Source organism: Ursus americanus, chromosome 33 (assembly GCF_024610735.1).
Source record: "Ursus americanus isolate L20-20 chromosome 33, mUrsAme1.1.p, whole genome shotgun sequence".
NCBI lineage: Eukaryota > Metazoa > Chordata > Mammalia > Carnivora > Ursidae > Ursus > Ursus americanus.
The window spans coordinates 29412708-29427221 of NC_142159.1; the positions used below are offsets into that span (position 1 = coordinate 29412708).

Consider the following 14514-nt stretch of genomic DNA (forward strand, 5'->3'; position numbering starts at 1 on the left):
ATAATGACGTGACTGGAACTAGAGAATATTATGCTAGGTGAAATAAGTCAGAGAAAGACAAGTATCATATGATTTCACTCATATGTGGAATTTAAGAAACAAAACAGATGAACATAGGGGAAGGGAGGGGAAAAATAAAATAACAGGAAAACAGAGAGGGAGGCAAACCATAAGAGATGCTGAACTCTAGGGAACAAACTGAGGGTTGCTGGAGGGGAGGGGGGGTGAGGGATGGGGTAACTGGTGATGGGCATTAAGGAGGGCACGTGATGTGATGAGCCATGGGTGTTGTATGCAACTGATGAATCACTAAATTCTATCCCAGTAAGTAATAATACAGTGTTTGTTACCTAAATTGAATTAAACAAAAAAAAATTTTTTTGTTTTTTTTTCAAAGAGAGAGATTAGCTACTTTTGTAGAAAGTCTCAGCATTAAAAGAGAGAAAGTACCAAATGTGAGCCGCTGGAGTGCTCCCCAGATGTGGGCCCAGACTTTCCCACATTTACGCTCACACAGTCTTATGTCTGGGGATTCTGCCTGCTCATATCCTCTGTCTGTTTTTCTCCTGGAGAACTGGTCTTTCAGCATTTTCTTACATGAGCTCTTTTGGTGTCTGCTGGTTGCCAGTATTTTGTTTTGTATTTTTAAGCGTTTGACTTGTATTGTGTTGCTGCCACACAGACATTTCTCACTTTTGTCTGAAATCTCTGCTTCTCTTCCTCTGGGCCGGGCATGGAGGCTTGTGTCTGAGACGTTGCGAGAGCCTGGCCTGGACAGAGTAGTGCCCCCTTTTTAAATGTTTTCTTGAGTGCTGCCCTGTGTCCACAGACTCCGTTTCTTCAGGCCCCAGTGCTGATGGAGGCCAGGTGACTGTAGTGTCCCCTCTGAAGAGGTTGGGGTGGGACCTCCCTGCACTTGGATGGCTTTGCTGTCATCCTGGCAGAGACAGAGGGCCTTAGTCATGTTTCAAGAACGTTTTTATCGAGAAATGTGTATGTAGGTGAATTTGCAGAGAGCAGGCATAGGACAAGAGGCAGAGCTGAACGCAGGCCCGAGAGCTTCAAAGCCCAGCTCTTCCCTCAGAGAAACGAGTCCCGCCATACATGGGCAGCAGGGGTTTCTCCGCCTTTGGTGTGACTTCACATCATGATTTCTTTCCCCAGGTCAGGGGAAGCTGCTGTTTAAAGACGGGAGTTACTACGAAGGCGAGTTTGTGGACGGGGAGATCACGGGGGAAGGCTGCCGGCTCTGGGCCTCATCAGGTTAGCAGTGGAGACAGGTGCGGGCATGCTGACTCCTTTCTCACAAACCATCTCTGGTGTCAGTTGTCCCTGGCTTCTGGATGCAAAAGGCACCTCCGTCTGTGAAGTGTGGGCCTCTGGTTTCCATCACGTACCCCGTGTCAGCAGCATGCCAGCCGAGGGCAAGGGCAGCCACTCACAGACCTTCCCAGGCAAGCATGGTGGCTGTTCTCCGTGGAGAGAAGGCCCACCCCCACAGATTCTGACCCAGAGAGGCCTTTGCCCTTGGGCACCTGGATGCCACAGAGAGGGTCATCATAGAACCGGGCCTCTGCGCCCGAGAGTGGGGGAATTGCACGCTCCTATAGTAACCAGGAGGATAGGACCAAACCCACCTAATCCTATTTTCTCTCCTTAGCCAAGGGAAACGGGAGATAAAGAGACATCCTCACGTGTTCTGAAATGGTACTTGCGGCCACCATTGATGAGGGGCGGGAGGGGTGTGACTATGGACCTAAGGGGACCCAGGAACAGCTCTAACCCGCATGTGTCCCCTCTCTCATCTGCACCAGGGAACACCTATTCTGGACAGTTTGTTTTGGGAGAGCCCCAAGGACGCGGCGTCATGAAGTACAAAGCTGGCGGACATTATGAAGGGGAGCTCTCCCACGGCCTGAGAGAAGGTCTGATACCCACAGGAGCTTGCTGAGTGTGGCAGGGCGCTTTGTGGGGATCCCCGAGATCTGACTCAGGGGGCCTGACATCCACCCTTCCGAACCAGAGGTGCCCTTCTCTCTGCCCCCAGAACTGCGTCTGCTGCAGTTCTGCGTGGGGGCTGTGGCCTGGGGACCCTGCCTGCTGGGGCTGACACCATAAGTTCTGCATCAGTTCACCGCTGTGGTTAAAATCTAGCAGCCCAAAAAACTGCCATTGAATTATTCACCCGCCATCCCAGGGGTCAGCAGTCTGTCCCTGGCTCGGCTGGGCAAGACCTCTGGCCTCAAGTGGGGTCGCCTCTCCGTGGCGGTCGCAGCAGCTCCAGCAGGGCTAGTGGTTCCCGGGCCTTGGCCCAGAGCCTTGGGGCCCCTGGAGGGCGAGAAGCTGCAGGTCCTCTGAGGACACGCTGTTGGACAAAGCGAGTCAGGAGGCCACACTTGGGGGGAAGCAGACTCTGCCCTGGAGGGATGGGATGGGTGTGCATCCCTGGTGGCCTGAAGACTGAAGTGCTCACTGTTCTGGAAGGCCAGCCTCCAGAAGCCACCCCAGCGGCCGCAAGGTCCAACGGCACCTTTCCAGGGTCCACTCACATGGGAGGATGCACGTGCACTTCCGAGCTGTCCCAAACCACGCAATGAAGCCCTGTTCCCACAAGTGGGTCCTCTGGCCTTTGTTTCCTTTAAGAGTTATTTATTTTAGAGAGAGAGGGCATGTCAGCAGGGGAGGGGTGAAGGGAGAGGGAGAGAGAGAATCTCAAAGAGACTCCCCGCCCAGCACAGAGCTTGACACGGGGCTCGATCTCATGATGCTGAGATCATGACCTGAGCTGAAACCAAGAGTCAGACCTTTAACCGACTGAGCCCCCAGGCGCCCCTGTCCTCTGGCCCTTAGATCAAGGGCCTTTGAGGCAGTCACTGGAGGCCCAGCATGCTGTCATCTCTGTGAGGTGCAGTTTCCCGTGGACTGATACAATGGCAGAGCTGTGGGGTGGCCCCAGCCATACAGCAGGGCACTCCAGCCTCAGATGCTGGGGACTGGGGGACCTTAAGAGGCACCCCTCCCACCCTCAGCACCTTTGAGAGCTGGACCCCAGAACCACTTTCCCTGGCATGATGGTTGCTGGTGCCGCCCCAGATCATGGCTGCCGTGTCTTCCCTGGGCACTCCCGGCCTGGGAGGGCAGCCTGGTTGGAGCTATGCTGATCCCAGCTTTCTTCTGAATCTACCACTGCCCTCTGGGGGGGTGGAGCCAGGGTCCCCCTGAGAGGAGGCACGAGGTGACACTCGTTGCTCTGGGCTCCCTTCCTAGGACACGGGCGCCTGGTGGACCGGGACGGACAGGCCTACTGGGGGTCATTCCATAACAACCAGCGGCACGGCCGGGGGCACATGGTCTTCCGGTGAGTATGCCGACCCCCGGGCCATCCTGGCCTCCGGCGCGTCTGCAACATTCAGGATTCTGTGCTTTAATTACTGACACTGCTTACCAGCCTGTTTAGTAGAGAAAACCTTGATTCCCCCTGGTAAACACCTCCGGAGGGTTGGGTGGCAGGGGGGGTGACGGGCAGGGGCTTTCTTGGGCACCAAAGGACGCGGTGGGCCTGCCTTCCTGTCCGTTGTTCACGCACAATGCCGCCAAAGCCACATGCATGTTCACACCTACTTCTCTCCGAGTCTTACACACCTGGGGGCCGGGAGAGCGGGGGCCAGGGGCCGCTGCCATCACTCCCCGCCGAGCGCCAAGGCCGCCTGCCCTCCGCAGCAGGCCCTGGCAAGGCAGGAACTCACGCCATCTGCTCGGGGCCTATTTTTGCCTCCATCCCGGTGGCGCGTGCTGAGCCCCGGTCGGAGGAGCGGTTCTGAGTCAGTGCCACCACCTGGCTTTCCCCGGTCTGAGAGCAGCCCCTGTGTTTGTGTTCCCAGGAACGGTGACAAGTACGAAGGCGACTGGGTCCGGGACCAGCGTCAGGGGCACGGGGTACTGTGCCGTGCCGACGGCTCCACCTATGAGGTACCTGGGGACGTGGCAGGACCCCAGGCTCTTGGGGGCCCACTGGGGTCCTTGTGCCACTCAAGCATCCTCATGGGATACCTCGGTGCTGTTCCTCCACCCCGAGGGGCAGGGAGGGCAGCCACCCTGCTGATGAGGAAGTAAGGGAAGGGCCCCGACTAACACCTTTCCTGTCTGGCTCCTGAGATGCCCCGCCACCTGCAGTGTCACCTGTGGGAATGGGGTGACATTTCTGGGTCTCTTGAGGACAGCTTTGGGGCCGGTGAGGCGTTTTTTATGAGAAATGGCCCCCTTGTAACATGGGGATGCAGGAGAGGATACTGCCGCTCCTTGCAGCTGCAGGCCGTACCCCTCAGGTCTGACTTGGGGGGGGGCAGTAGGCGCTACAAGCCGGGGGGAGACCAGGCAGATCCAAAGACCTCATTGGGACCCCAGAATCCATCATTCATTTTTCTTACTGGAGGCTGGCCACATGCCCAGCCGGGAGCAAACGGAGCAGGAGCCGGAGATGCGCATCTCATGAAGGGCTGGCTCCTGCCTTGGTCAGTGGCTAGAGCGACAAGGAGCCCCGTTGTCCCTACAGGCAGCTCGGTGGCCAAGGGCCTGGCCGTCCTCTCTCGTGTGGTTCTGTGAGCCGAGACCTAAATGATGGCAAGAGGCGCCACGGCCCGGAAGAGCAAGAGCAGGGCCCGAAGGGCCTACCAGCAGCAGGAGAAGGGTGTGGCCGAGGGGGGGTCCAGGAGGGGCGCGGGGAGGCCCTGAGCCTCAGCGGGCTGGAGTGTGATTGTAAGGGTCGCAGGAAGCGCTGGCAGGAAGCGGGGGTCTGATCTGTGTGTCTGAAAGTTCCCTCTGGCTCTCGTGCGGAGGGCACGGCTGCCATCAGGAGAAGTGAGGGCACAGAGAACAGCCTGGGGATGGTTGGGAGGTGAAGACACCAGCCTTGCTGGCAGGTTGGATGTGGAGGCGAAGGCGACGGAAGGAGCAAGGACGACTCCTGGATTTTGAACGGGAGCATCGGAGGGCAGTGGTCCCCGAAGCAGAAACCCATCCAGAGACGGGAACCGCGCCAGCACGTTGCTGTGGAAATGGGTCGCCAGTGGAAGGCCGTGAAGTGCTGGAGGGGTACAAGCAGAGATGGCAGCAGCAAACGTACAGATGGCCCTGGAGAGGCCCCCAGAGATGGACCTGGGGCCTGCCCGCGCGGCCAGGCTCCTTGGGAAGGGAAAATTGTGGTGTGCGGTGACTGCAGCAGGGGCCACGGGAGCGCAGGTGCTGCTGACGCGGCTGTTCACGCAGCCTGCTGAACCAGTGGCCTGCTGCTGACGAGCAACGCATTGGGCGACCGTTAGAGATGACGAGGGGTCCAGCCCCCGCAGCACAGAGCCAGCCGTGAAGAGTGGCTTTGGGGCTGAGAAGTGATAACTGACCTCTGGCAGCACCACCAACACAGAGGCTGGTGGGGCACCCAAGGGGGCAGCTGGCCTCCTGGCCTAGCCCGTGCAGCGGCGCCCCCATCGCAGCTGGCTTGGGGCACAGAAAGCCCCGCACGGCGGCTTCCCTGCTGGTCGTACAGGCTCGGCCTGGGTAAGGCCACACCCCAGGCTCGGTCAGGGCAGGCAGCAAGGGCTAGTGTCCCCCATGCGCGTCCGTGTCACTGCTGCCCTGCTGCTTCTCCACAAGGGGCCGTCCGTCCATCCTCACGGGACCAGCCCGTAGGGCACAGCACAGGCACCCGCAGACGAGCCTTCGTTTGTTCTCCAGAGCCGCAGTGGGAGAGACACACAGAGGGCAGCTCTTCCTCCGCCAGCGCCCAGCCTCGCCACACCTGGAGTCGTCCCCACAAACGCGCACAACCACACCCCGAGGGCTGGGGTGGACGTGGGCAGGTTGCCAGCACACGGCACCAGAATGGTTACCGCCGTAGGCACCAGGCTCTGTCGTGAGCCCTTCTCCCCACGTCGTGGATGCAGACACGGGCCCAGAAGAGGCTTCCTGAGGTGGGGGTTCCGGCCGGTCGTCGGAGTGGGTCGTCGGAGTGAGCTTCCACGGCAGTTGGCACAGCCTCCGACCCAGGCGGGTCCCCACACAGCCGGACAGGGCTGGCGGAGGGAGCATCCTGTTCTTCAGAGCCCCCAGCACTCCTGTTCCTGGAGACTTTTCTGGCGCTCGGCCCCTCCGCCGCCTGCTGGGCCTCACTGCAGGGCTGTGGCTGCCCTTGGGCCCCCAGTCAGGCCTCCCCTGCAAGTCATGGCTCAGCCAGGAGGGGACGGGACTAGGGCAGCCGCCCTCCACACCCCGGGCTGACCAGGGGTGCCTAGCGCCTGCCCAGCACTCCACCAGGGGGCAGCCCAGCCCCGCCAGTAGTGCGGCCCTGTCAGGCCTTGCAGGGGCTTCTCCCACTTGGGAGACATTTTGCTCCAACTTGACGGCTGGAGCCCGATTTCAGACCAAACCGCCCTGGGCTGCAACTCCCAATGGCCAGGCTGCTTCCTCACAAAGTGAGGAGGCGTTTGCCTGGACAGTCACCTCTCGGTGTCATGGGCTGCACTGTCCCAGCCTGCAGACCTCAGGACCCCCACGCGCCCTCGAGGGAGGTCGTGTGTCCTTGACGTGGGGCGCCCCCCACATGAGTGGAAGCCTGGTCCTCCGGCCGCATCTTCCTCAGGATGCGGACTTGTGTCCGCCTGCATTTCCGTTTGCTTGGCAGTGTCCCAACCTTCTGGAGCCTCGTGCCCAAGGACCTTGGACAGCCGGCCTGCCACCTGCAGCTCTGAGCACTGCTGGGCCACCCGTCCTCGGTCGTGCTCGCGGAGTCTGTGTGGGCAACCCCCAGCCACACATGGTAGCAAGGACGCGAGCAGCCACCTCGCCTGCAGCCCAGGCGCGGACGGGACGACCCGAGTGGCACCCAGGTTCCAGAGGGAGGGCCGGCGCGGGGGTCCCTCAGGGCATTGCCCTGCCCTCCAGCAACTTTTTAAACCAGCTTCCAGATGGCCATGCAGACGGGGCGCGTGGAGACGGGCCGCGCCCAGGAGAGCGGTGGGGTCAGTCTGCAGCCGCACGGTGACCTCAGACACGGCGTGCACACTCGCCGCCGCCAGCACACGTTCCGGAGCCGCCAGGGGACTTCGCACACGGTCTGTCACCAGGCCTGGCCGATGCAGAAGGCGCAGGATCCTGGGGCCGGCGCAGGCGTCTCTGTGTTGGAGGGACATCTCACACCTGACCTCTGACCTCCAGTTATCAAGAGTCACCCAGGAGACAGGGTGCCGCGGGAGGGAGCTGGGCGCCACCCCAAGGCGCGTCTCCCCGTGAGGGCGCGGCTGTTCCCTGGGCTCTCACTGGGCAAACAGTCGGCCTTCTTTAAAAATCTCTCTATATATCATAAAATACGCCTAACATAAAATTCGTGGTTGTAACCGCTAAGTGTGTGACTCAGGAGCGTGAAGCACATTCACACCATGGTGCGCCTGCTCCCACCATCCATTTCCAGAACGTTCCATCTCCCCAGACTGACGCTGTCCCCCCCCCCCCCCGCCACTTTCTGTCTCCACGGATCTGACTCCGCAGGTACCCGCGTGTATGGGGAGTCCTGCAGGACCTGTCCTTCGGGGACTGGCTTATTTCACTGAGCACGAAGTCCTTGAGGTCCGTCCATGCTCTTCCTTTCTAAGCTGGAGAACAGTCCATCGTATGGAGGGACCCCGTTCTGCACGATCGTCCACCCCCCGCTGCGTGAACGCGGGGAGCACACAGCTCTCTCAGCCCCTGCGTCCAGGTCTTCGGGGCCTATACCCAGAAGAGGAGCTTCTGGACCAGGTGGTGGCTCCCCGCTTGATTTCTGGGGAACCTCACAGTGCTCCCACGGCGGCCGCACCGTTTCACTTTCCCTGCAGCTTCCACAGGGTTCCAGTCCGTCCACACCCTCACCTGTGCTTGTCCTTTCCGGCTCCTGAAGACAGCTGTCCCCACGTGTTCTGCCGCTGTTCACAACCCAGCACCGGCACTGCCACCGTCAGGGGGATGTGGCTTCCTTCCAGCCTTGCTGGGCTCCTCTGCGTGGCCTCACCCTCCTTCCCGGCGTGTCCCTTGGCTGGACCGCCAGTGTTCACAACTGCTCTCACCCAGGGAGCGCAGGCTTCATCCCACGTGGCCGGGACACACGCGCCCGGGACTCGTGAACCGTCCTGTGGCAGCAGGTGTGGCAGGATTCCTCCACCTTTTGCTTTTTTCCCAGGGAGTGTCAGCCCCCATGCGAGGGCCCAGGTGCCCTCAGACCCCCACCCTCTTCAACCCCGAGCTGCCCAGAAAGCTGCCCTGGACCCCCCTCACCACAAATCTCCCAGCTTCTGATTTTTTATTTATTTTTGAGGTAATTTTATTTCTTCAAAGATTAGACGATAGTGGCCGAGCTCTCCCTTGACCATGTCCTATGTCAGCTGAGTCTGACCGAGAACCTGCCAGACCTGGAGAAGTTCCAGGAGGGGTGGGTAACTGCAGAGGCACACTCGGGGCCGCGTGGAGCAGGGGGCCAGGACCCCCCCACCACGGCCCGTTCTCCCTCCCGGTGGCAGGTGCGCCTTTGCTTCATGGTCCCTGCTGCCTTGTCACCAGTATGCCCCAATGCAGACCGTTGTGATGAGCTTTTAAAAAATTAGTCCTAGAAAAAATCCATTCCTAAAAATAATGTGCTAGCATCTTCTGTCACGCCATAAAAACAACGCCAAAACAGCTTCCTCTCTTGTGACAGGAGCCACGTGGTCAGGATTGGGGCCGGTGGTTTTAACTGGCTCACCTTGGAGAGCATGTCTCCTGCCCCTGCCACCCCCTGATGGTTCTGTGCAGGTTACCCCCAGGCTCCCAGCTTGCACCCACTGGACCTCCCGTGCTGCATCCACCTCCAGGACATGGGGGTGGGCGCGCCCAGCAGCGGCAAGCTCACCGGCTCCTCCCAGGGACGTGGCCGCGGCACGGTGACCCCCAGGGGCACAGGGCAGCCCCTCCAAGAGCAGCAGCGTTCAGGAATCCTTGATGGAGCCCGGGAACTGATACTGCACCCGTGGAGGCGAGCCAGGTCCCCACGGAATGGAAGCAGACCCAAGTATTGGTGAACCTCGGTGTGTGTTTGCACAGCACAGCGTTCCCTACCTGTGCGGCTGTAGGGTGGTCCCCGCCAGCAGCTGCTGCCTTCCGGGCTGTCCCTAGGCACCACTCCGTGCGCATTGGCTGTGTTTTTCGTGTTGGCTTTCCCAGAGGGAGGCCTGCTGGTGGGTACACCTGCTTGCCACACAGAGCAGGTGGCCGGCCTTATGTGCGTCTTCACCTGCTGGCGGCTCACAGCCTCTGCTGTCCTCACCTATGTGTCTTCAGGAATGCCAGTGGCCTTTATGTCCCTATGCCACCCTTCACAGCCCAGGAGTGTGGGGCCCTGACCGCAGGGGTGCCCTGCGTGCAGGACAGTCGAGGCATCTGGGTCTGTTTGAGCACACACGGGAGGAGGGGTCTGGACTGCCAGAGCCATCTTGGGAACCAGTGCCAGGCTCCGTGTTCTCTGTGCAGTTCGGATGAGAAACAGAGACAGAAAGGCAGCGAAAGCCACAGTGCACACTTTGAAATCTGAGGAACTTATGGCCAAGGTCATGGAGGTCAAACACGACACCCTATGACCTTGCCATTGTTGGGGAGACGGATGAGTGGGGCGCACACCCATGCCCCTGACAGGCTGGCCTGTGTGGCCACTGCCACCCCAGCAGGCCGTACCATAAACTGGAGATCCAGGCCCCCTGAACAGTCGCAGGGCCCAGGCAGGTGGCCCAGGGCCATATTTGCTTATGTGACCTGACCCCAGACTACCCCTCTCTGGTCTACGAGCTCATGACCTCAAAGAAAGTGGTCACCTGCTTCAGCTCCAAGGTTTGGCAATGATGGGGGAGGCCGTCCAAATACCGCCCGAGGCAGATACTGGGGAGTCAGGCCCTTGGGCCCTCCTGGTGTGGCCAGCAAACCCTGGTGCCAGGGGAGGGCTGGAGGCGGGAAGTGACCGATGTGCCAGGCTGGACATTGAGAGTGCGCCAGGGGGCACCGGAGGGCATGGGGCACATGCAGTTGGGGAAGCACAGTAGCTTTTCCCTCAGAAGGAAAAACAGAACAGAACATGGTCCCTAAAATGAGAAGAGAGTCAAATACTTCTCACAGTTTATTCCCACCCATGTGTGGTGGGGAGAGCACCCAAGGAGTCTCTCATCCCAGTGGCCCGACCATCCTGGGAGCTGTGAGCGCTCAGAGGTGGGTCCGGCCGCAGAGGCTGTCTGCAGCATCCCCCTCAGAGTCCTGGGGGCGCCCCAGCAACTGCAGGGTGACCGGTGTGCCTCACTGCCGTCCCACAGGACCGCTTTCTAACACTGGAACCCATCCCACCAGTCTTTGTGGATACAGCCCTGTGCCCCCTCTTCCTGCATCATGCCTACCGTGCGTGAGCCCTCACCTGGGCAGGGAGAGCAGAGGGAGACCCTGTCCCGGCTGGAATGTGCCCCCACCCCTCCTCGTGGGGACCCCCCCCCCCCCCGCCTCCTCTGTGAGACGCTTTTGGAAGTACTGGTTCATGCTTTGGGTGCGAGTCGTCTGAGAAAGGGCAGAATTTTCAAAGGTATGATTTATAACATTAATTAGAAAAGATTCCGCGCTGCTGGTTACGTTGCACCCTGGAGCGCGTTTGTCCTGGGGAAGTTCTGTGTTAATGCTGTGAATTCCCAGCTCCCCCAGAGGTTCCGGCAGCGAGTTCAGGTCGCCCGTTGTGAATGACCAGGGAAAACACAGTGGATGGTGAGCGCAGAGCTCAGCGTGCACCCCTGGAGTGGGTGTGCGGGTGCCACAGTCCCACGGGCCGTCCTTGGCAGCGCTGGGTGTGGGATGACCCGCCAGTCCGCTCCTTCTCCGCTGACCCAAGGCTGTGCCTTCCTCCTGAAAGCAGCTCCGGGGCTTTGCAGAGGCCTGGGCCCACAGAGGGAGTGTGGAGACAAGAGTGGCCCTTCTCATGGCAGCAATGGCTACAATGCAGGCGACGGGCCCAGCAGCCATCTCTCAGTTTGGAGAGCCTCTCAGCCTCTGCTGACCTGAGCCCCCATGCAGTCCTGAGGGAGCCAGGGAGTGTTTATGACTAGTGTCCCTCTGTCTGTCCGTGGGAGCTGTGACTCCAGGCTCCAGGAGTCTCAGACGCCCCGGATGGTGGGGAAGGGCTGGCTGCTAGAGCAAGGTTTCGCTCCATCTGGCGGGAGCATCTGGAGACACAATGGAGAGCCGAGCGAGGGAGATGTGGGACGCCACCGGGGCAGGCGTGGGCCTGGGTCCATGCTCCGTGCATGTGAACTCCAGAGCCAATTTCCAGCATCTTGGATCCCAACCTCCCACCTGGGTTGGGCATGTGGCCGGGCCCCAGGGGCTCCACGCCCATCCCCGCAGAATGGGGAGACCCCAGCATACCTGCACAGGGACAGGAATGAAGACTGGAATGTGAGGGCAGGTGGCAGGCTTGCCCAGGGCACGCGGTGGGCACAGAGACTGCAGGGCGGAGGGTGGCTGGAGCAAGGGGGCTGGGGAAAGGTGCGAGGCCCCACGTGAAGGCTTTGCTGTCTTCCAGGCACAGCCCTTCCCTGTGGCCACCGTCCCCTGCCTGGGCTCCTTTTGGGCCTGACCACATCCCACTGTACCACCTGTTGATGCCAGGCCTGGGGACTGAGGCTGGTGGTTTCTAAGTAGAGGGCGAGGTGCACTTTGGGGGCAGTGAATTTGGTTTGGCTCCTATGGGGTTTGCGTTTGTTTGGCCTGAGTTGAAACTGGTTGCTTTTCAGGACTGAGGATGATGTTGCGAGGGGAAGGGTTTCCTGGCAAGCAAACCATTCCAGCAACTTCACTTCCAAGTCTCACCCGCCACCTCCCAGCAAGCATAGTAACCGGGAGCTGGGGCTTAACGTGCCCTCATGGCTCTGGGGCAGCCACCTTACCCTCCCAGGGTGGCCCCACCCTGACCCACAGACAACAGCCCAGCCCAGGACTCCCCCGCTCTGCTGTCTCCGGCCCACTGCACTTTGCCCATCCCAGTGAGAGAGCATGTTGCCCCGCCGCACACACGCGTGCACACAGATACACAGATGCACACACACATACATACATGGGAGCACGGACACGTGTGCGCAGTGACGCCTGCCTGGCCGCAGGGCCGAGACACCCACTAATGCTGCTCAGAGGCCGGCGCTGGCTCCGAGGTGGTCCGCCGGTGACTCTGCAGCGGCCCCCACAGCTGCCAGGTGGGCTCCCCACCCCAAGTCCAGGACGACAGAGCAGGGTCCACCGGTCGGTGCAGGTCCCCCGTCTACCCTGAGACCCGGGGGCCTCGCCTCCACTTTGGTCTGGCCCGTCACCTGCATATGTGAGCCACTTCCTAGAGGACGCGACGTCATCCGCTCGTGGCACTGAGCGTTCCAGGGGCACAGCCGGGGTGCAGCCTCAGGAGAGCACGAGATGTCGCAGGGCCAACTGTGCTCTCTGGGCCTCCCCCGGGGCAGGAGGCAGCCTGCCCCTGCCTGCCTGGTACCCAGGCTGGCAGCCCAGCCCCTCCTGCCTGCTGTTGCTTTCCTGCCCCTGCCTGGTGCCCGCGGGGGCTGCCAGCTGTCCAGTGCCCTGGCCACGGAGGTCCCGCTCCCCCCCTTAGTGTGAGCTGGCTCTGCAGCCCTGGAGCTCAGTGACCATTCTCCAAGCCACCCCCCAGTTCGGGGCATCGTGGTTCTGCAGGGCTGTGGCCTTCAGGGGGCGTTCTTACAGCCCTGTGGCCCTTCGTGGTCGTCCCAAGGGCCCGGGAGAGCCCGGCGCCGGCCTCTGTTGCACTGCCTCCCACAGGACCCCTGGGCAGCGCCCTCCACGCGGGCACCGACCGCGCCCGGCCCACGTGGAGAGCAGGGCAGGGAAGCAGGAGCCCAATTAGCTCCCACAGAAAAATGCATAGAACCAAACGTGCTTCTGGCTGATTTTTCTTCCAAGGAGTAATTCACAGTCAAATAAAATACCATTAGAACCTTGAAGTTTTCCACAAAAACAGTGTTGCCACTCTCCCACGTTATTCCGCACTCTGTTGTGCGTGTGGTTCAGAAAGCGAGGCTGCTTATGGGGGTGGGTGAGTGGGGTGGGCTCCAAGGTCCCCTCGATGCGCCTTGCTGCTGTCAGGGGGCCCCTCCACCCTGTACTGCTGCCACTCCACACACATGTAATATCTTTACTGAAAGGATTTTTGTGCTGAAAGGGCCCCTTTTTTGAGCCATTTACATGTGTGCCATTGTCCCCAAACTTCCCTGCTTCTCACAATTCAATGGCAGAGCGACTTGGAGGCAGGGCTGTACCACGCACGTAATTCCCCGCCCCCAAGGGGGTGGTTTTTCAGCAGCCTCGGTCCTTGGCCTGTGGAGCCCTGGGGGGCTGTGGTGCTTGCGGGGACCCCACGGGCCTCCACCTGCTGTCTCACGTGTCGTCCGTGGGCTCTGAGTCCACATGGCTCTCTCCACAGGGGCAGTGGCACAGCGATGTCTTCAGTGGCCTGGGCAACATGACCCACTGCTCCGGGGCCGTCTACCATGGGATGTGGATCAATGGCCACCCGGTGGGTAGGTTCCTCTCCCACCCCTGTCTCCCCCTTGTCCTCTTGTGGGGTCATGTTGGGGTCTGCTGAGTTCTCTCTCAGGTGGCCATGGGCACTCGCACAGGGGTGCTGAATCCGAAGCTGTTTGGGGTCAGGGGTGAAGTGGGATCTAAAACCCCAGGCCCTTTAGGAAAAACACATTCCAGTCAGGTTTCAAAAGGACTTCTGATTGGTCTGCCTTCAGCTCAGGTCACGATCTCAGGGTCCGGGGGTCAAGGGATTGAACCAGCCTTAGGCAGGGACCACCAGGAGCACCTTAGTAACTTCACCTTGGGAAAGAGACCCAGATCCCAGCCCACCCCAAAATAGGGACGTTGGAATCCCTGGGTGCAAAAGACTCAGGCAAGGGGCATAAGACATGTCCTCGCGTCCCCCCAACAGAGTCTCAGCAAATGCTGGAAAAGCCCGGGACAGCTGAGGTGGGCCCTGGCCTCACCGTGCTGGGTGCCAGGTCATGCCCCCAGAACAGAGAGGGGCTCTCCAGGCCCACCTTTACGCCTGCCACCCTGTGCACATGGCTGGGCGTGCTCCCTCCTAGCTGGCACGTCCTCGATCAGACTCAAGTCCTGTCCTACGCTTTTCCCAGTGATTGCTTTTAAACCCCCTAAACCCTGTGCTGTGCCCGGGGTCATTGCTGTCGGGGGGTCGGGGATTCGGGAGGAAGCAGACAGAACACCATCTCCAGCAGCTCACACCCCAGAGGACGCCCCGCAGGTCCAGCGGATACTGAGCCGCTGACTCCGACGCAGGCAGTGCAGGCCGGAGTCCTAACCAACTGGGGATGTGCAGGAGCCCCCACCGTGCAAAAACCCGAATGCCGCCAAGCCGCCCACTCTCAGCCGTTGTGCATTCGGGGGACC

The 14514-nt window shown here is 60.6% G+C and overlaps 1 protein-coding gene across 10 annotated transcripts in view; it reads left to right on the forward strand.

Moving 5' to 3' along the window:
* The window catches only part of MORN1 (MORN repeat containing 1), a 52425-nt gene that overhangs the window by 1548 nt on the left and 36363 nt on the right, over positions 1-14514 (forward strand). For 6 of the 10 annotated variants that reach the window (XM_045803467.2, XM_045803470.2, XM_045803471.2 and 3 more), the window contains exons 3-7: positions 1165-1263; positions 1815-1925; positions 3268-3358; positions 3882-3969; positions 13502-13619. In XM_045803467.2, coding sequence (XP_045659423.1) covers positions 1165-1263; positions 1815-1925; positions 3268-3358; positions 3882-3969; positions 13502-13619 — 507 coding nt within the window. Of the gene's footprint in view, positions 1-1164; positions 1264-1287; positions 1708-1814; positions 1926-3267; positions 3359-3881; positions 3970-13501; positions 13620-14514 lie in introns of those variants that run through there. The other 4 variants (XM_045803469.2, XM_045803473.2, XM_087858353.1 and 1 more) reach the window with 2 other exon arrangements.